The 23,045-nt window shown below is 36.4% G+C and overlaps 1 protein-coding gene across 1 annotated transcript; it reads right to left on the bottom strand.

Moving 5' to 3' along the window:
• Positions 1–12,103: 12,103 nt before the first annotated feature.
• LOC108135476 lies at positions 12,104–12,803 on the bottom strand. Its single transcript, XM_017256218.2, has 2 exons — positions 12,508–12,803; positions 12,104–12,448 (listed from the first exon to the last, which is right to left on the bottom strand). The coding sequence occupies exons 1-2, from the start codon at positions 12,755–12,757 to the stop codon at positions 12,165–12,167; spliced, it is 534 nt and encodes a 177-aa protein (XP_017111707.1). The 5' UTR covers positions 12,758–12,803; the 3' UTR covers positions 12,104–12,164.
• Between the last annotated feature and the right edge of the window lie 10,242 nt (positions 12,804–23,045).

The raw sequence follows: 23,045 nt of genomic DNA, 5'->3' as shown, positions 1-23,045 counted from the left end.
ATTAATCTCAGCCATTGACACCTCGAGGCTGTAATTAAAGTGGCCCAAGCCAGAGGGATTCCATCATAACTCGACAGCCAACGATATAAGCCCCGGAAAAAGTGCAACTTTCTATTGAGCTGGATGTCTGTGTCAGTCGGAAATCGGGGGGATATTCTATATAGTCGGAACAATAAAAGAACGAGAACATTGCCATGTGGCATGTGGCAGCGACAGTGGCATGAACAAAAAGTAAGTCCGACAATTGGCAGTTTCGCAAAATAACTTTGTTGCCTCTGCCGCTGCCAGTAGCCCAAAATAGCCGACACAGCATATATAACTAATACTCCCAGTTGGCAGCTGACCACAGACCAGCCATCCGACCAAATATCCAACCACCCAAACCACCCAATCCATTCCCACGAACCGAACCGATGGACAATAAAACAAATCGAACAGAACTTCATTTTCTCCAACAATTTTTTGCTCGTTTTTCGTCTTTTTTTTGGGGGTTGGGTTTGAACGACGTGTTCGGTTTTGTGTTGTCGCTGGCTGTGTGGAAATGGCCATAAAATGTGAAGGCAAAATCAGTGTTTAATTAAGTTATAAAAATGTTTTGGTCATTTAAGTCCGCGACCAAGGGAATTTTCGTTCGAGCTCAATGAGGGCAAATGAAATGGAAACTTGTCCTCGGGGGTAACTTTTATTGATTTCATTTTATAATTTTTTTTCGGAATTTGGAAAAAGTTAAAAAAACAATTAATTTGAATAGACAAGCGTTGACGTTTTTGGTTGCTATTTTCTAATTGTTTTAAAATCGTTTGCTTTTTTTCTAATACCAACAAATTTAAAACGATTTGTTTGCATACTATAAATCGATACATTCGTTTTAGTTTTAGTGGTTAAAATATTAGGACTATTTTTGTACTATTTTTGGTACAAATTCATTTAAATTGTTTTTAATTTAATAATTTGTGATGCTTTATAATACAATGGTGCATAGTTAACATATGTTTTACCCTGTATTTAGCTAAAGCTTGAAGACACTGTTTTACATTCCTGTCGCATCTCCGGCTATAAAGAAAACTTGCAAAAAAAGTACTGCATATTTTCAGGCGGCACTCAAAAATTGCTTACCACCGCTTCAGCCATTCCACATGATTTTCTTTTTTTCTTGTTAGTTTTTTTATTATTATGGAAAGGAATATTTATGAGCATTTATACATGCCCTGGTCTTGAGCGGTCTGAATTTGGGGTATATTATGTTTTAAGTATTTAAAATACAGGATATCTTTGCTGATGAAAATCAGCGTTGTGTTAGCGTTACAACTATTAAAAAAATATTTTAGGAAGATAATTCTAAGACTAAGAAAATTTAAACAAACATTTAAACAAAAAATTTATCAAAGCAATTTTAAAATTTTTAAAACATTTTATTGCTATAATTAGGCTATACTCGATGGTATTTTGTTAATATAATCAATAGCGCTAAAGAAAGCAAATGATTTTACCCTTCGCATATTTATAGAACAAACTTAGGTGCACATTTGGTCGTAAGTTGAGTTGTTCTTTGCTTTCTATATATATGAAATTCGTATGAGTTGCAGCAGCTTACTTATTCTGCAACTTCTTCATCCGTTTCCTTATGCGAATGTGCATGCTTAAGCTGCTTTTCCACGCACACACGCCCAAGCACAGAGGAAAAGCAAGGAAAAGCAAGGAAACCCCGGGAAAAAGCGGGGGAAAAACAACACATTGAGCTGAGCTTAACGGCTGGCGCATAAGTTTCAAAGTCAGCATGGATGGTCCGAGTCTCAGTTCGACTGTCTTGGAACTTTTGCAGCGTCGTCTTTTGGCTTAAAATTGTATACACACGAAAAGTTTATGATTGAGTGCCTTACATCAATAATAATTAAAATATCTAATAAAGAAATTGTAATATTTAGAACAATACATAACATAACATAACATTTCAGTCTTAGAATCCTTTTAAATATTAGTTTCGTGGAGTATTTATTTTTATAACAATTTTTTGTAAGTGTAGGAAGGGACTTCCATATGGGAATGTGACTGAGAATGAGACTGGGGAAAATTTATCTGGGCACGTCGTCTGTGTATTTCAAATGCAATCCATTGTACTCCGCTGTGAGTGTGTGGTGCTTTATGTCCAGTTTGTTGTGTTTGTGTTACCAAAATCCCCATTGCGTGTGCGTGTGTGTGTTAGTGGACTTGAGAAATTCTCGCTTAGGGCGCTGCGTTTGCACATTGGGAAACTCTTTTAAACGCCTCTCGCAAACGCATGTTGTGCTGCAATTTCAACAAGGCCATTGGCCTGGCTCTTAGCTCGTAAATCTCCTGCCTTATCCTTCTAACTCACAATTACACAATCTACACTTTCGAGCTTTATCAACAATTTATATTCTTTGAATTTATTTTCTGTGAAACGAGGTTTTTTGGTATTATTTTAAAGGTTTTTTTTTAATATTTATTAACTTTACTTTAAAAGTCAAGCTTATGGCTACACTTTGTTTTGCGAAATGCTACATTTTTACAAAGAAAGCTTTAATAAAAATGTCCGTAAAATGTTTATTACTCAATAAACTAAAACTTTCTTTAAAAATATAGTTGTTTGAAGTCGGAGTTAGTTGGGAGAATTTCGTTTCCTTGATCTGACAAGCACCTATTAGATAGATTTCGTACTTTAAAAAGTATTTAATGTTTTAAGTTGCTCCTTTACTTATTTATTAGATTAGTATATTTAAAACCCGATAATTATTTGGGTTAGAGTTGCACTTTCTCGATGATTACACTGAAATTAGCTTCAAGTTCATTTGACCCAAACGGCATCGCGAAACACGTAATTACAACGAGCATGCGAAGTGTTTGATTGAGAGATTGGCCGAGATGGTAATCGAATTTCAATGGAATTATGCTGCAGCCACTAGCAGAAGATGACGATGATGATGTTGTGTGGTTACTTAAGGGGGCTCAAAGGGTTAAGGGTGTGGGGTCATCTTTGACGGCTTGGTCAAGAGTCGAGGATAAGGTGTGTGGCTAATTGGTTTGCTGTTTGAAAATTAATTCAATGCTAATTATTGGCTAACATGCACACAATAAACGCAATTATAATTACGCAACAGCAGCGACAACAACTACAAAGACTGCAATTAGGTTTGCATAATGCATGTTTGCGTTTTCTACATCGTCACTGTCATACACAATGCAATGATGTTGTTATTTGTTGTTTGCTACATTTTGTGGATTTGTTTTTTTTAATATTCCGTCTTAATTAATCTGTCAACACTTTTAAATTGGTGTAAATATGAGAGATTTTGGTTCATTTAGCTGTGTCAACACTTTTCATTAGTTTCGACAAATGCGATTTGCATGACACGCTGAAGTTCGGCTGTTAATGGAGCGTGACGGTAGCATTTTAATTTTACTTGCATTCCAGTTTATTAATTATATAAAGAAATATTAAATTGAGTATTTATAAACAAATTATAATAATCTATTATGTATACAGTAAGCAAGAGCAATTTCCAATTTTCTTCTTGGACTTTATTTCCCAATCCCCAATAAATTAAGCTCGTTTTTATAAATTTTGGCTTACGAGTAAAAAATTTTAAAAAATGTTATCACTTAAATTTTCAATATTAAAATATTTCATAAACATTTTCCCAACATAATTTCAAAATTTGTTTAATTTATTATATAAACTAAAATGGATAAGTGTTCGTCTTTCCAAAGCGGTTTAAAATAGTTTAAGTCCCAACTGCCCTAAAGCTACTCAGGGCGTTGCAACTAATAAACATCAAAGTTTACGCAACAATTCTTTTGTGTTTCACCTGTCAAGCACACAAGTACACTCACAGAAAACGCACACACACACACGAACAAACACTGTGTACATACTTACGCAGACACGAATGCATAACTTTTGGTTTTCGGTTTGACATTTTGTGGTTAGATTTTAATATGTGGCAAAGTGAATGAAAAGTTACGCAGGACCCGGAATCAGCAAGATGGCTAAATGCATTATGCCACTGCTGGTTGCCACAGTAGAAACTTTGGCCCCGAAACAACCTCCTCATAGCAATCCCCTCCAAAACACTATCAGTGGCAGATGTTGTTGCTGGCGTGTGTGAGAGGGCCAAATTAGCATTCTTGCCACCAGAAATTTTGGTGCGTGGGTGTGTGTTGTTTGTGTTGCCTGCTTTACTGTATCCACTGTCTGGCATCGTTTGTTGTTTGTCTTTGAAGTGGAGATGCACTGCACTGGGGGAAAAAATTTAACTATTTGAGAATCGTTTTGAATTAAATATGAAAAATAATAAAAATGTATACTAACAATATACAATAAAACGAATAATATAATAATGAAAATATATACTTATACTTTATATTTATTTTTAGAAGTATTACAAAAAGAAATGTAAGGAAAAAATGTAAGTAATACCGTCGTGAAATACATTTAGAACTGTTTGAAAATACCTCACCACGACACCTTGTAAAAATAAAATAAATAAATCATAATTAAGAAATTATTAATTAATCAGATCGTAGATACGTATATCACATGTGTAAATTTTTACTTACTGTGCATTCAGTGCGGGGCTTAGGCTGTCAGCGAGCTGCAGCTTAAAGCCTTAAACCGAAGCCAGTCCGACCACATGGCGGATGCGTGACATTGCATAACTCACTTTGTCGAAGTGGGTGGCTAGAAGGGGGTGGGAGGTTAAAAGGGAGTTTGAGTGGGTAAATTACAACTTGAGCAGCATCGCCAGCCCCAGGCCTTGGGCGAAAACTTTGTCTTGGGAGTTGCAGTCGAAGTTACAAACCCCCCAAATCCCCATTACCTTGCCTAGTGCAACAAGCAAATGCATTGCAACTTTATTAAAAAGTCGTAAAAGTTATAACAACTACTAAAAGCAATGGGTAATAAGTTATTGTTTTTGTTAATAATACCGCTGTTATGGTTGTTCTTTCCGCTGCTTCTTCTTTACCCCTCGCAAAGGTGGAAACTTTCCCGTTGTTGACAATGTGCAATTTCGAAATACGGCAAATGCAAATGAAAAAAACGAAGAAAACTCTTCTGTGTAATTTGATAAGTGCGATACGAGACAAGAAACTTTATTGTTCGCCGTTTTCTACGACCATTTCCGGCTGCTCACACAGTTCTGCTATGAATTTCTTCAACGAGGGCTTACCAGCCCATTATTATTGAGGTGAAATACAGTTTCCATTGCAGTGGCGACAGGAACGGAAACAGAAGCTAGCCTCTGCATTTGCAAGAAATGCACTTAACAAAATGAGGAAATTAAAAACTTGTTTTTATAAGTGTTATTAGATATTGGGTTTTTATGATAAATGGAAGACATTGGTAATAAAGAAAATTAAAAGGTTTGATTGTATATTTAGCCAAACATGTAGAGATACTTGTATTCTATTCCAAAATTTTAGTTAAAGTTTCGGCATATCAACTTACATATATTATATAATAACTTAAAAAAAAAAATTTATTGGCTAAACTATAGATGTCACTGAAGAAAAACACAAGCTTTATTATTTTATTTTATTATTTTTAAGCGTGTACTCAATTTGCTGAGCTCTTTTGTGGGCATTGTGACCCGTGTTTGTTTCCTTTGCAAATGTCATTGTTAGCCGCCTGGTCAAACGTTTGCTGGGATTCCGTTGCAGCTGTTGGCATAACAATGGACCGGTTGCCAGCTCGCTGATGTTTATGATATGTAAGAATCTTCATTACAGGTTTCCAGCTTCCCGGGCCACAAATCCTTGCTCTCAACAGCAGCCATTAAGGGATTCTTGGAAGTTTGCCCAAGCTGCTGCTGTTTGTTGCAACTTCGAGTAATAATTGCACTCGCGGTTAAGCACACACTCGCACACCAGATGGAAATGAGTTGCGTTAAGCTGCGTTGCAGGCACTTAAATTTGCAGCACACTTGAAAAAAATTTTTTAATGAATACTTAAAATAAAAAAAAGATTTCCTAATACACATGTTTAATATTTAAAAACTTAAGACAAAAAACGTTTATTTTCAATTTTAGTATTTAATTTTTTAGCTTTTTATATAGATTTCAGAAATATAAATAAAAATGTACAATAAGTTTGAGTTTCATGAACATTTTTGTATGTGGATGTTGAAAATGTTTCTTCGGTATCTTAAAATTGTTTCTATAGTAAGGTTGGATGCTCGGTTATATTTTAAAGTGCAATTACAACAGCCACATGCTTTGCGCTCAAGGCGGCGGGCGTGCCAGAAAGAACCGCAAGAAGGGGCGTAACCGGCGGCGCCAAGTGGGCGGGGGGTGTGGCAGCAGAGAGGCCTGGACTTCTCAGAAACAACAGCAGCTGTAATAAGACAGCTCGTCTTGTTAACTTTTGCTCATTTGTGCCCCGAAATGCTGCAATCAAGATGATGGGGAGTTCAAGAACGAGGTGTTAAAGTTTAGCTGTTCAACTTGACATATTACCACGCGGCGCTTAGAGCAGCGCTTTTAATGAGCAGCCAGGACAACCTGGCTGCACATCTATCAATATATTGCGTAAATATTTAAGTGTTGCAACTGCCATTTTCACTTTGCTGCAAACTTTAGCAATTAAAAACTTTTCCATGGCCATATCAACCAATAGCCCTGATACTTGCAATTAAGCAATGGCTCAACACAAAAGGGCTTTTAATGAGCATTAAGATAATGTCACACGCGATACCGATATATGTCCGCTGCTTGTGTCCTCTTAATGGGGTAAATATGTATGGTTGATCGGATATCCGTGGTGCATCGATTGACTTGTTAACTGTCACCGACAATCGTTGGCAATTTTTAAAATCACTGCACCGACGTAAAAAATGTCGAGTGATATGGTGACTTTTGATGAGGGTCTTAATTCAATTTAAAATTTTGTATATTTTAAAAATATTTTTAATATCTTTATACTCGTATATTACAATTCCTGTTTAACTTAAGCTCCTTCCTTTCGCTTAATAAATTAAATTGTACTAAGAGCTTTGGGTATCTAAAAATCTTATGTTATAATAGATAAACTAAAAATCCTCTATTCTAAACTAAGATATTTTTAAAAGAGTTTCATAAAAAAATATTTGAGGGTACCAATACTAATAAAGGTGTCTAAAGGTGGGTAGTGAAAAATTGATAAATTTCCATGGGACACTTATATAGGTATTTTCAAAACCATAAACATTTCAATGGCACCACTGATTATGCATTAATTTATGGAATATAATAAAGCCCCACAGAATGCAAAATCAATGGTTTTATTTCATATCAATTGTGCATACAGTTACCCATACAAAAGCATAATGACAGGACACACACACACCCACTCACATACTCATACGCACCGGCGGCCATTGCCACCGCAAGTGGCAAAATGACACTCGACGAGCGTGTAAGTGCATGTCAATCGTGTTTGGCGGGCGTCAATAAAAAGTAATTTCATCTCACATTAAAAACACGAGGAAGGCAGGACAACACGAGTGCAGGTGAGTACTTAAAGTTGGCACTTTAAAGGCAGCCGTTAAAACAGCGTTAATTATGCAATTGCAATTATCGCCAGGTTTATGGTTATAGCCCAGGACATTCCCGTTTACCTGGCAAGTTGGCCATAGCAAAAGAGGTACCCGAAATGAGCAACTTCAAATTAACTATGTATCGGTAGCAGGAAGTGCTCAAACAACAACAGAATACAAGAGAGGGCACACAGATACTCGTACATTTGCAATGGAATGACCTCGGGTCATCTGGTTTTGCAGTGCAACAATGGCAATGCAACAAAGGCCATTTGTGCCATACCTTAAACTTATTTTGCACGTACATTTTCCGACAACAATTTTAATTGAAATAATTTCTAAAAGCATTCAACATTTATTTTTGTTAATTACTGAAATGTATTTCTGTTCACACAATGTGTTAAGAGTAGCGCACAAAGCTAATTTCCAGTGAATTGCTGGAAAAAAGTGCACATTTTCAATGAATTTTATTTATGAATGTATTGTTGCCTTAAATGTCTTTTATTTTATTTTTGAAAGTCAATTTCAAAGTCAAAATTCCTTTACATTTATTTTTTAATTATTATTTATTTTGCTCATAGCTATTATTAAATTGGCGTCGGTCTTAAAAAGGTCTTCTTATTTTGTAAGAGTTTATAAGTTAAGTAACCGTATTAAGATCAATTCAAGATTATTCGTTACCAATGTCATTTGAATTTTTAATTCAATTATCCCCTGTCTATCCTCGTTTAATTTCGAATTATTCCAGGTTCTGATTTTAAATTTCCTTCTCACCATTTACATTTTTCGTATGTCAGTTGAAATCTATTCGACCAGAAATTTCCTCTCAACTTGTTAATTAAATGCTGCCTTCGCTGCGTGATTTCTTTTACCCCAAGGCAAAGTCCTTGCCATTCTCCCCAAAAAAAAAGGAAAAAGCATCGACTGCGTTTGGGCCGCTAATGTTGTTTGTGGGCCACAAAATTCACTTGGCAACATGTGCTCCATTCCGAGCCACAGAAAAAAATGTTTATTAGTTTAAACATATTTAAAAATAAAATATCTAAATATTAATAAAAAAAAAACAAAAAAAATAAAAGCAAATTAATTTATTATACATATATTAATATTGAAATTTCACTGTTAGGAATTATATTTTATTTCCTGTGTACCCATTTCGTATGCAAAGAGCCAAGTGTGTGCATGGCTTCAAAGCAGTTTCGTGTGCTTTCCCACGGTGCCTCAGACTTTTCTTCCATTTTCCGACTGCCTCAATCAATTTCAATTTATCAATTTTTACAATCAACTGATTTTATCAATTTTATGGCGCATTTTAAGACCACGCACAGACCAAGAGAAAAAAGAGAGCAAGCCAGATGGGCTGGCAGTGCCGCTGGGCAGGAATAAAAAGGACATGCGAAGGAGGAAATTTGACTGCCACTGCCAGTCTCAGCAGAAAAAAGAGAGAAACCAGCTTGCCAACGAAACATGTCAATAAAATCAACCAATGTCGTTCCCGGTTTATTGGTATCTTCTTGGTCTGGCTTTCTGTCCTTGCCACCAACTTCCTGTTTCCTGCCAAACTTTTCCCCGCATGTAAATAAGCATTTTCTTCGGTTTCCTCGATTGTTATTTCAGCTTTCGACCGGAAAGGGAAAAGTCTTGGCCCTTTGGCTGGTTTCCATGACTACTGATTTGACTCCACAAATAATCCACAGGTAAGTCGCTTAAGATTTCGGCAAGGTCTTAACCGAAATTATCATTTGGCTAGTCTTTTTGTCTCTTTTTAATAATACCGAAGATATTTATCTGGTCATCTTTGTGTGCCTAATCTGCGTAAATGAAATTGAAAAACGGCAAGCGCAATGAGTGTTTATTGTACTTATTCTGTTGAAATCTGTAATTTGTTAACTTCCACTTGATGGGCTTGTGGTTTGGATTAAATCATTTGGTTATTTAAGAAATGCATTACATTAATATTAAATGTATGCATTTGCAAATGTTATATATTTGTGTGTTCCATAAAATCAAAGCTTTTGCAAACATGGCAAAAAATTTACTAAGTTTATTTAGAGCGAAAGAACCAAATGAGAGTATATTTAAATATGATTAGCTTCAAAAAATTGTATCTTATAAAAGTAAGTTATGCTAACTCATTTTTTAGAGAACCGGAATGAAAAGAGTATTTGAACAGCCGTAAATGAAAACCCATGAATTATTGTAATGTTCCCTAATTTGTTTCTTGTTTCCCAGTTGATATTGATTACCAGGGCATTCTCAGCCTGAAAACTTCGACATTGGCCATAATTAACGGATAATTTGTGTCCCGGACAACGGCATCACATGGCCTGGCCAAAGCTCGTTTGGCCGGCATTCAAAGGAAGTGGGCGAGGTGGAGGTGGGGACTCCCCTCTCAAAAACTCACTAATTAAAGTCAACACTCGTGACTATGACCTCATTACAGGCAAATCTGTGAGGAAAAGCGGGAAAATGGGGGGTGGCCAGGGGGCTGGTGGTCACCTGGCGATTGTCTTCAAGTTGCCTTTGACTCGCCGTACACCCGATACTTTTTTCAAGTTCATTAGGGTAATGAAGCAGCCACAGGCCCATCCAAAGGCCTAGAACTGTGGGCCGGGGAAAAGGGAAGGGAAGCCCGGAATAAAGTGGCGTGCGCTTTACTTTATGGTCCTCATAACCACGTATATATAGTCGGTGCTCCAGTTGTTGGCTCTTTGCATAATGAACGGACATAAACACGGCACAGCCAACAACAGCCGACAGCTAAGGCCAAAGTTTTTTCCACATTTTCGTACTCTTTGCCACGGCGCACATGACTGCCAACAACTCGCTCTACTCGGCCGTTTCTGGTTATTACCCAGATATAATTTTAAATACATATTATATTTACTTAACGCAATTTCCTTAATTAATAAGAAACTTTCTGGGCTCCGGCTTGAATTCGGGAAGTTCTCTCAAGAGTTCGACGATGATTTGGCCAAAGGGAAATTAGTTTTCTCATTTTACTTTGGAGAGTAAAGCAAACAATTAACTTGAAAATTTTTATTTCATTACTTATGGCAATGAAAAGGTTTTTACAGAGAATGGCCAGTCTATTACATTTCTGTTGAATTAATCATTGAATGCATATAATTTGTACATAATGGTTTCAAACCAAAATATGGATTCATGGTGAGTAATTGATGACAAATGCATTTAAATTTAAGAATATAAGAAACGCTAGGACAAAAATAATAACAAACAATAAGACAAATAATTTAAAACACAAAAAAATCCTGTTATTCCATTTGACATTTCTTCAACTATTTGTCATTAAGATGGCTGAAATTCATTTCGCAATTGCTCAGTCAGGAATCGGATATTTATATAAATTATGGTAGCCCGAAAGCGGTTAGTGCTGCTTTAATTTTGGAGATGACTTTGATATGCAGTAAAATTGACTCTTTCAATTGGAGGCAAAGCATCATGTGTATGTTGCAAAATGATTTTTGGCTTATTGCTTGTTTACGCATTTTTGACCGCCCCCCACTCATAAATATGCACATTTGCAGCCATGGAAAATTTGCAAATGAAATATGGCCATCAATCGGGAAAATGGCAGGCCAGAAACAACAAGTGGCAAGCTGCCGATTCCCATGACGGACGGAAAACACACGGTCGCATATGTAATTCTCATGACTATTTAATGACGTTTAAAAGCACAAATTTTAATTGCAAAATACTTGTTAAGCATGAACGGTTTATATGGAAATTCGTTGCCTCTTTTCCCGCCTGGGACAATCGGTATATGGGCTTGCGTGTCACAAAATCAAGCAAGGTCAGAATGCTTTTCCCATCGCATTTGCCATTGACAATGAGGCCACATGTCCCCAAGCGAACGCTTTTGACCTCCATGAACAGTTTGGTTGGTCAGCAGGACTATCATTATTATTGTTTAATTTTAGCCTGCAGTCCAGAAGCCTTGGTATATAATTGGCCTATGAATAATTTGTAAGAGCAGTTGTCTTAAAGGGATTTAAATTGAGGGTCTTGAATACAGACAGTTGCGAAGGACATTGTAATTGCATTTCCCACTTGAATAGTGAGTTACTGTCCCAGGGCACTTTTAAATGCACACCTCCGGACGGCATTTATAAGCAAGATTTTCGATGCATTTCCAAGCCATAGACGTAAAACAAAAAACCAACTTTTCAAAACTCAATTTCCCATGTTAACACCAACTGAATTCCAAACATTTTTATAAGGTCAAGTATCGCCCAGAGCCAAGCCAAAATCTAATTAAACGTAATGTTGTGTAATCTTGTCATTCAAGTGACCAGCTTGCCCAGTGCGATTTGCGTAACTTAATATAGATTAAAGTTATGAAAGATTTTCCCAATCTATTTTGTTCGTCCTGCCATCAGAAGTGTCCTGGACGCACAAGGAGTTGGAAATTAAATATAAATAACATCATATTGACCCGTCTGGCACCTACGAGTGCCAGACTGAGATACACTGAAAATCCAAGTAGACCGTTGCTAAGGCTTTAATAAAATTTGATTTTCGGCAAGCCAAAGTTTATTTACCCTTGCAGCTTTTACAAAAATTAAACATTAGTTAAAACATTTAAATTTCAAATATTTTGCTCAAGTTTTGTTAGTTATTTTTCAAGACCATGTAGGCTAAATGGCGCAATGATCTGCTGCACAAAAAGGCCGTAATCATTAAACAAAGATAGCTGCCGTTGAGATTCCCCGATCCCGATTTTTTTGTGGAAGTATCCAACTCTGTGGTCTTGCAAGGACAACCCCCCATGTCCTCAAAATAATTACCAGTTTGGCAAATCGAACAGTCCGTTGTCGAGTCGGACTCAGGAAGTATCAGTTGACAACCAAGTTCTGATGACCAAATGCAGATATATTGAAAAGTCCCGCCGGAAACTGTATATAATAGGATAAGTCAATAAGAATTGTTGCTGGCCGTCATACCATCTCAATACCATCAACGTTTATGCTGGAAGGAATGCACACATCCAAATCATCTGTTAACGGATTGCTTTTACTGGCGTCTTTCGTACTCTTTTTAGATGATATTGCCACGTAATATCCTGAGTCACCTTCGATAGGGCAACGCTCTCTACTATATTCCGTGCAGTCCTTACACCTTGCCTTGCTCTTATCAAACCTGGCATAGGTGTAAAAAAGGCCTAGACCGAAAATAACATATCGAAATATGTGATTACTTGACATTTTTGAAAGACAAAAATTGTTGTGTCTGACTCAATGAAAAAATTTTGACTTTGAAAGCATTTGAAACCTTTAATTCAAGGACGTGTTTTTTGAAAACAAATTTGATTACTTATGCTTAATGTTAAAAAGGAATGAAGTCATAATTTTTCTAAACTTACACAGACGGAGATCGCTAGATCGACTCTCGGCTTTAATGATGCTGATCAAGAATATATATACTTTTTAGGCTCGTAAATGTTGCAAATTTCCGACTTGCGTAAAAACAATTGAATAACACATAGACCACTATTTTTGTTTACGAATTTTCTTGTGCTTTCGCGTTTTATACGTATGCCCCTATGTTTAGAAATTGTTCTCTATGTAGGAGTTTTTGCAATTCATTTTTCTGAAGAGCTTCTGGTGCCTTCAAACATTAAATATAAATTAGGTCTGTTAGGGTCGACGGGGGAGTGGCTTTCTGAAGGTTGTAGGTCAAAGGCAAGGCGAGAACAAAAGCCAAGTACGATGTCCTTGCATGCAAATGTTGTCTTTGACAAGCAAAGGATAACAGTATTGATTATAAGTGCAGGGATATCGGTGAGTTGTGTTTACAATTTGTTTGCCCCGAGTTTCCCAGGACAACGAATCGACATTGCGACCTCCGTCTGCCTTTCACCCTTTCTGTGTTCTCTGTGCCATTTCTAATGGCTTTTTAATTGAAGAACAGAATTCAATGAATAAATAAAAGATAGTTGCCAAAGCATTTGTTTGTCCTCTGCACTCTGGTACAAAGTTAAAATGGTTAAGGAAGCTCCAGCAGACAGACAAAAAACTGATAAAGTTTGAAAGTCAGGAAAAAGGAAATTTTCTAATTGAGTTAAACTTTTGCGCCATTATGAATATGGGGAGCGCAAAACTTTCCCCTCTAACACACATGTGTCTGTGCTTACAGTCCAATGAATTTCCATGAGACTTTTAAAGTTTAAAAAACTGATTTTGGTCAATAAAAATTGTTTGCCCAACCTTCTTTTGGGGCAAGCTACTATACTACTTTATTTATTAATAGTTGTGGTGCATTTTAAAAGCGTTTTTTTATGAGTAATAAATGTTCACATGTGTATTTTAATCATTGTAATTTTGTTAGATTAAAGAGAGTTTATTTTTAAGAACAAATGTAGCTCTTAAATTTATGAAACCACAATTCTAACAATGAACACATAACACATGTAAAAGCTAAGCCACGTTTAAATGTATAAACACAAATATAAATATACCTTTATTTATTCCCCATTGTTTTGCCGACTGTCTAATTAAAACGAGTCACGTACAGTGGAAATTAAAAGCGAACAACAATTTTGCTGACCACAAGAGTTCATGGGTTGGCCTCTGTGGGTAGCCCATGGAAATGGGTGGTTTTCTAACCCCATCCCCTTTCTAAGTCTGCTCTCATTCAATTTCATTTCACGCAGGTGTGGCTCGATCACCAATCAAACTGGAATTGACTAGAAAATTGTAATTAAATGGCAGAAATTGCCATAATAATTATTGTCGGCGGAGATGACAACACTGATGATGCCACTTTAGTGACGAATCAAAGGAACAACTCAGCTCATTTGTAACCTGACATGTGGTGGTTGCCCACAAGGATAATGAGGTGGATCTGCTGCCACTTGCGAAACTATCGGGCCAGACATGATGTAATTACCACTCAGTTTCGGATTTAAATTTCGTTCTTGTCTAACCCTTTGACTAACAGTCTTACACGGAAAAAAATAATTATAAATAAAGTTATGTGCGATACAATGCCTTTTAAATTGTTAATAAGTAAAACCAAACATTGCTGACCAGATTTAAATATTTTTAGGAAATTATAAATATTTTTTTATAAACAAAAATTTACATAGCAGTAAACGTATTTATATTTATTACTTCTTTGCAATTTTTTTTATAATAACCGTTCTCCAAAGAAATGATAAATTTTAATATTTTCATTGAATGGATTAAGGTATCAACGTAAATTAAAGTAAAAATAATTGACTTATGTAATAGTATCAAATAAAATTCGACAAGTAATTATCATTGAAATCCATTTATATATAAATTAATACCAACTTTATAGTAATTTTTACCCGTGCTAGCCATGTAATGAGTTGTTCATTTGGGGCCGTCGGCAAGGCAAAGTAACTGCCAAAAGTCACCACTTTCCAGGTTGCGTGTCTGTGTTGGCCTGCTCCGGTTGGCTTTTGACTGGTTTGGTTTGGCAACCACAGAGTGCCACAGTTTTGGCAGGAAACCGCACCAACACGTGCCCAAACAACGAAGGCAACGGCATGAGAAATGGCAGCAGTCTGGCAAGTCCTTCGGCCTTATGCTTCTTGGCAAACCGAGCTCCTTTGTCTATTTCGATTTGGTTAATTATATATCAGTGGACAGTATTACGTTTGGGTAACATCTTTCGGTAATGATCTGAGGTTTGAGTGGTGTTGCTCTTGGCTGCTTGATTAAAGTTTGCCTCGAACGTAAAGAAATAAAGGTTTTTGTTAAGGGGTTTGGGGGCTTTTGAATTAACGACCTTATCTGGTGTTAATTTGTCGGAAATGGAGGCTTACCAATTCGATTCATGAAAAATGAATGAAAAAAAAAACGTTAGATGGATTTAAAAAATAAATATCCATCTTTAAATAAAGCCCTATAAGCATGTCGTTTACTGACACAGCTTTGAAAGTACAAAATACGTATGTACAAACAAATATAAGTAGTCCGTTTACTCAAAAGAAGACTTATAACGCTTTCACCATTCCCCATCGCTTGGCTGTAAGTTTTCGAATAAAACGGTATAACATTGCACAAACAGACAACAACACTAAGCAAGCCAGCTGCACGGTGAAAACTTTCACTTTGCCAAGCTGTCGATAAAGATGTAGATTCTTTTCTTGTCCTGCAGTCAGCCCGAAAGTGGGCGAAACTTGTTAAATAAGACTTCTAAATTCATTTGCTCCATACGCAACTTAACACCGAGAAAAACCCAAAGCGGCATCAAAACTTTTTGGCCCCGACAAAAAAGTGCAGGACGATGAAAGAAAAACAAAAATGACAGCACCAAAGCCATTGTACCCTACCCAATCGAATTATCTGATAAAAAAAACAAAATGATATATATTTTTATTTGAATGTATTCCTTATATTTACACATGAAAATGTAAAATAAAAATTTTAGAAAAATAAAAAAAAGATGATGAGAAAGTAGTTCGACTTCCTCGTTAGTGTCTTAAAATGTGCGAAACACAATAAACAACTTCATCAAATGCTTGTGGCTGCAATTCCCCGCTGTTGTAGCTTGTGCAAATATTTTCGGCTATCCCGAAAGCGCAAAGAAAATAAAGGAGTCTGAAAAACTTTGCGCTGGGCGGCAGCTTAAATAAATAGAGTGGGTGGCAAAAGGGGAGGGAAGGCCAAAGGCATCACAATGGTCGTCGCCGCCGCTTGGCCACCTAAAACTATGCAACACTTTCTCAACTTCCCCTCTCAACCCCACACCATGCCTCTCTTCATTCGTGATCCCTTACAAGTTTTGTTTCTTGTGCATTTTCATTAAATAGTGTTGTTCGCCATTGTTGCCGACGCTGTACTTTGCATATTTTAACTGCTTATAGCTCGTTCTGACACGCCTTCGTCATACAGTTCTGTGCAAATGGAAAGGGGCGGTGGGTTGGCGGTGATGTTACCCAGAACATTGTAATAAAAAACAAACTTTCTTTTCGCTGGCAAAAACTACTTTCTTCTGGCTTATTATCATGTTGCGGCTGCTTGTCATTTGTTTATTGTTTTACTAAGGTAAACAGGGGGATATTCGGGGCAAGGTAGCAAAGTTTTTCGAGGAAATTGTCTAAATCCAAACTTTTATAAATTTGTATCAAAAGTATACGAATTAGTATTTTGGACATCTAAAAACAAACCATATTTTAAATTATTATATCCCTCTATTTTATAAAGCTGACTACAAATTATGCAATTAGTTAATTCTATCAGTTTCTCTAAATTTAGTGCGATGATAAATATTTTTTAATGTTTAAATGTTGTCTATATACATTTATATTGAAAATTTTAAAGATTTTAAAATAATAAACATATATATTATGATCTTAATGTACTGCTTTTTGTCTTTAGAACAGCTATTAAGCATTTGTTCAATAAATTAAGGTTTTTTTTTTTATTTTTCTTGTTTCGAGTGAGAGAAACTGTTTATTTTTTAGCCTAACTTGTTTCCTCAGTGTAATTGCACTTAAATTGTGAATCACATTGAAGCTGTCATTGCGAATTCAGCAGCGAGCAAGAACACGAAATATTCCACGATTTAGTTTCGCCAAGGACAATCTGGCGGAGCAAGTGCATTTGTTCGCGATGTAATTTGTTTCATTGCCAATTGTCTTGTCTTGTCGTGTCCCGTCTTCTGGCTGGCTTTTTATGACCCTTGCCAACGGCGGGCTTTATGGCCCAGACGCGACCACGCCCCAAAAAGTCGGCTAGCACCAGCTGCAAATGCGGCCAAGTCCAACTGTCTGCCACTGGACTCTTGACGGCTGTCGAGGGGTTTCCTAACTTAATTTGCAACACTGCGATGGCAGGACTTTTAGGTGTGGCCAGCAGTGAGGTAAACACTTTGTTGCCGGCTTTCCGCTGTTCTCATCTGGCTTAATTGGCTTATGATGTCAATCCTCCCCTCCCGTAGCTCGGTGTCTGTGCTCCCCGGCCATTGAAATAATTATTACAAATAACTATTCAGCGCGTTCAAGTGTTGCACAATTAAGTGTCATTAGCGAAAAATGCAGACACACTGTTGAGTACGTATATTTAGACTAATCCCAGTGCCCGAGGGACTTTCGGAGCTCGCTGTTTGCTGTTTGCTGTGGGCATTTAATTAGCATCAAATTACTTTCATTCACACTCCAATGCGTGCGGGCATATGTTGCACCTTTCAGTCCCGCCCTCAGTTTTATTTCCCCATTCTCTGGCCTGAAGGGGAAATGAATTTGCGAAGCTCATTTATGGTTAATTAATCCATGCGATTACATGGCTGTGTAGTCGTTGAAAAGGAGCTAGCTTAATTGAAGATATTCCCGACATATCGGATTATTAACACTTCTTTGAGTCGGCAAATGCGAGAAATATGTGAGAAATTAAAAACTGAAAGGTACATTTTAACTATATTTAACTTTATTTAACTTAAAATTATGTAAAAGGGTCAGTGCTGCAGTGCTAATATTTACTTTCAATATTGTTTGTTTTATTTCTAAAACTATAACAATATTTACAATAACAAAATTATAAAATGTACCTTGAATTAAATATGTGAGTATTTCGACTTACACTAAGTGATTTTATTTAGAAATGAACTTCTACATGAACAGCTAATTAGATGGATGCCAAAAACCACTTAGTTGCATTTAATTGTAAAAAGGAAAATAAGACCGAAACATTGACGTGTTGCATTTGGGTTGAAATAATTTAGTAGTGCAACGTTGCGAATGCGCAACATTTAAGCAGCGAAAAGCAAATTAAATTAAAGGAAACTAACTGCAGCACATGTCAAACCAACAAACTTATGCCGAACGCGAAAAAGGGCTGACGATATAACACGAGGGGAGCCCTGCTTTTAATTACCGACGTACGAAACTAAATTGAAAAATTTGATTAAAAAGTTTTTCACGCTGCGGCAGCGACGGCAAGAAAGTGGATTTTCAAGTACGAATGCGGGTTGCATTTCCAAAAAGGGTGTGCCAAATGGTGGGTTCGTTTGTAGGGCCAACAAAATTCTAGTTTGGCTTTACAAATGTTTTAACATCATTTTATTTGCAGAAAGCAAAAACTGCTCCACGCACTTCAGCAAGGTTCCTGTGTGTTTGGCAGTAAATGTGTGTGTGTGTGTGGGTGAGCGGAAATGGGGGCGGTTGGGCGTGGCTGGCATTAACACTTGTAGTGTCAGTGTCGCATGTCGCTGCCCGCGAAGCTGTTAAACTAAATAAACGCTGTCTGGGTCCTTGCCTCAGTTCACTCACGAGTGTGTGTGTGTGTGTGTGTTACGTACTTCCGGTTCGTTGCATCCACCAACACTCGGGCATACCTGCTTTGCATGCATTCTATTTCTGATACAACCATGTATATATGAGTGCAGTGGCAAATTGTGGCAAGATGCAGTAAGCACACAATTAGAAGTTGCTCAGTTCACATTTTTATATCCCTCCATGGTATTTTACATTTCTTGCATTCTGCCAAGAACCGAAAGATGCAACCAAGACTAATCTATAAGTTTGCTTTGAAAAATAAGCTTAAATTGGAGCTCTCATTGAAACAAAACAGTTTTACTTTTAATTTCAAATTAACTTGTGCTTAAAGCAAACCTTATTTATGATTTAATTGACCTCAATTCCAAGTTGGGCATTAATTCTTGTTAAATTGAAAGGTAAGCAAAACCATCAATACACATATGGTATTCATTTGGTAAGTACATTATTTACAATATTACTATTGTTTAACGACAAATACAGATTTATAGTTTTAAATATATGGATACAGATTTAAACATTAGATGCCCACTTTAAAGTAAACTCAGCTCTGTAAAGCACAAATCAATCTGAAATTGATGGGTTTCGACTCGGCAGGAGTGGGGATATTCGAGCCTTGCTTAGCATACTTATTGGTGCATTTTGCGGTGATGCATTTGCGTCAGTGGCACTCACTTCGTAGCGTACACAGTAATATGCACACACACCCACCAGCAGCCATTTGCATCTGCGTGGATGTATTAAACATGAGGCAAATGAAAAGCGGAAGTGCCAACCAGGCGGCGAGCGATTTTCGCGGTCTCTTTGGGCGATGCCAGAAGTCAGTGCGGAAAATGAAGGAAAACTCAGCCCACCGCACGGCACCGCCATTTGTGGTTGCATTTTGTCCCCCTTCCGCATTTATTACGCATGCAAAGAATGCACCAAGGAGCGTGTTTCCGCCGCCGAGGGAAAACGGGGACTATTGCGGGCGGGATCTCCGGCGACTGTTTGAAATTCATGACTTGTTTAGTGCACATGCCGCATAATGTTGCATACATTTTGGGCGGTCGGCGACGATGCCGCGGGTATATTGCAGCTGCCACTATTTGCTATTTTTACCCCTGTTATTACCGCTTCTGGTGGTGGTGTTGTTGGTATTGTTTCCAAACAAGAAGTACCAAACATACCAATTATATATGAAAGCTGCAGGGCATAACTATAAAGTGATTTTAATGTTTACTTACTTTAATTAACTATTTGGTATATTTTTGTTTCTTTGGAAATTCTTTAAAATTATTGTATTTTATCAAAAGCATTAATAAACATATTTTTATATAAACTTTTTAAGGAGTTTGAAAAAAAAGGAACAAAATTTACATGAATACAAAAATAATATGTTTTTTTTGTATTATAAAAATTAAATAATATTAAATGCAAGAGCATATGCAACTTATTTGTTGACCTTATTTTAAACTAAATTAATTAAGCAATGAATTTTGTTATGTTTATTATTTTTTAAGTTTGAGAAAATAGGATATGTTTTAATAGTGTCTCGCACTATTAGCAGTTGGGTACATTGAAGCCAACATAAGTACCACTGTATTTGGGTAATATTTATGCATTCGCACATAAATGCCAGGCATGTGTGTGTGTGTAAGATGTGCATTCATGGCTTCGACTTGTTTTGCATGCTAATTGCCTTTGACGTTGAGTGAAAGAGATAGAATTGCAAACAGAAACAAAAAGGAAGCACATTTGCCTGCTGCCGTCGTAAATTGGTTGCCTACACTTGATTATGTGCGAAAATAGTTCACAGTGCTCCTTGATAAATCTATTTAGGTTTTTAATTTTTCAATGAGCTACCAAAATTGATTTCAAAACCAAATTCAATTCTCCATCTCTATTATATTTATATTAAAACTATTTCTTTGATTTCTGTTTGTTTGCAAATAAATTTAAAATATTAAACGACCAAAGCCAGTGTCAACATTGCTTGTAAAATGATTTTTCTGGTGCGCACGAAAGTATGCAGTTGTGTAAAAATGCAACTTTGATCTGGGAAACGAAATATTTACTTCGGTGTTGAAGCAGTTGAGAGCATCTGGTTGAATAATTTACTGCAGGCAGTGTGCGTTTTGCCATCGTGTGACTCAAACTACCAGGACCCACCACTTCCCAATCCCATCCTGGGCTAATGGCGCTCTGCATATTTCATCATATTAAGTGCCAAAACATCGCATAATCAACTGCCTTGAACCCCGTGCCCTATTGTAGGTCTATTTGAGTATGGGTAAGAAGCACTCTCAGTGGAACTGAATTAAGCCCCCCTTACATGTATTGTATTGTCAAATATACTACCGCAAAATGTTGCAAGCTGAAATTTTGCCCAATTATCAATGTAACTGGGCTGGTTCAGTTCCCATTGCTTTTCCATCGATTTTCCCGCTTTTCCTCACCTCATTTGCCACCCATCGAGTGCACTAATTATACAGCTAAACAATTTCGTATTTCGGGGGCTTTTGTTTATGCGACTAAGCGAACTTTGCATCTGCTCTGCATGGAGAACTGAATTCCTTTAATTGGATGCGTAAACATTTGATATACTGTCTAAGTCAAACAGCAGAGGTTTTAGCGGTGATAAGTGGGTTTTCTAAAAATTAAGTTATTTATTATTAAAATCTTTTTATTTGTTTCAACATTATTTTATTTAACTAAATATTTAACACATTATAGTTAAGTTTCCAAGCTATCGCATAAAATCCTGAAAACAGAGGGTCGCCACCGAAGTCTTTTTTGTTCCTTACATTTTTTTAAATATGTGTTCTGTACAAGCTGCTGAATAATATCAGCAGATTAATCCACAAAATGTTTAAGTAATTAATGATTTTAGTCATCAATTCGCAATCACCAACTCGTTCTATGACTTCATTGCAAAAATGATCAAAATGCTTAGTTACTGTTTTATATAAAAAAATAAAAACAGTATATTTCATTAGAAAACAAAGATAAACAATTTTTGAAAAATGCTTGCTAATTAAAGTGCTGTCAGTTGTGATGAACAATTTCCGTTTGATTTTTAAATTTTTCAAAACCAAAGCAATTAATCATAAAGTACAAGTAATCATAAGTCTACCATAGGTGCAACGAGCGGGGGATGGTAAGCCCTCGAGATTAGCACATGCCATAAATTCATTCAAGTCCGTATAATCCATGCCTCACAAACACACCCGGTCATAACCATAAAGGCATTCATACATTAGCTCAGACAGTGCTCACGATTTGAACCAGCTTTTCTCGAAAATACTGGCTTGCCCTGTGAAATTTGCATGGGATGCAGCTATGAATTTATTTATGACTTTCATTCGGCGGTTGCTTGTGGGCACCTCACCATTGTCTTTCTCAGTTTTGTAATCCTTTTGGAATTTTATTTACACACATTTAAACATTTGCTTAGCCATAACCAAAAATAGCTGATTTAAAAATATAATCTTTTCCCGGCTCGGCAATGTGCAACACTTTTATAGTGAGACCATTAATTTGAACACAGGCAAATCAAATTTTATTATAAACAAAATAATGTGATGCATTGCAATTTAAAGGGATTAGTGAATGCATTATTAAACTCAAAAACAGATACCTTCGAGAAATTTAGTTACGCTGTATCTATACACAATTGTTAATATAATGTCTAAAGACCATTGCCTTGAAGAGGCACGGTCTTATTAACTTTTATAACCATGATATTGGACTTATTAGTTTGCACTCGTCGGAATTTTTTTTAATTTATTCTCTCTCAACCATGGCAACAGATCTCTAAAATTTTATGGATTTTCGCAATCTTTGTGTGCAGATTTGTGTTCTTCCCCCAGAAGCCATAATTTTTTGTGGATACTGGCTGCTTTTTGTGTGGTCCAAACTTTTTATTTCTTTTTCGCTCATTTCTCAAACGAATGCGTTTTGTTTATAAAACAAAAATAAGTTGCATATATGAGTACATTACCATTTGTTTAAATTGTCTGATTGAGTAATTTATATTTTTGGATAGAATTGTTGCAAAAACAGAATAAATAATAGGTACAAAATTCGCACATTCAATTGCTCGAAATATTTTGAGAGCAGTGTGGAGTGGTAATTTCAGCTATTTTTTAAATGCAAAACAAAAACGTTTTTCTTCATAAAAAATAATAATATTTTAAGTAACCAAAAAAAAAAAATGTAATTGCTTCTTACATGATGTTGATTAATGTATTTTAGTTTTAAAACAT

Source organism: Drosophila elegans, unplaced genomic scaffold, assembly GCF_018152505.1.
Source record: "Drosophila elegans isolate 14027-0461.03 unplaced genomic scaffold, ASM1815250v1 contig_208, whole genome shotgun sequence".
NCBI lineage: Eukaryota > Metazoa > Arthropoda > Insecta > Diptera > Drosophilidae > Drosophila > Drosophila elegans.
The sequence above is the reverse complement of the archived record's forward strand: the minus strand, read 5'-3'. Positions and strand labels throughout refer to the sequence as shown.

Excerpts from the sequence above, each read along its gene's own strand:
- LOC108135476 (XM_017256218.2), bottom strand. The coding sequence starts at position 12,757 with ATGTCAAGTAATCACATATTTCGATATGTTATTTTCGGTCTAGGCCTT. Across the intron at positions 12,449-12,507 it reads TTCCAGCATAAACGTTGATG|TTTCCGGCGGGACTTTTCAA; the intron begins GTATTGAGATGG and ends TATTATATACAG.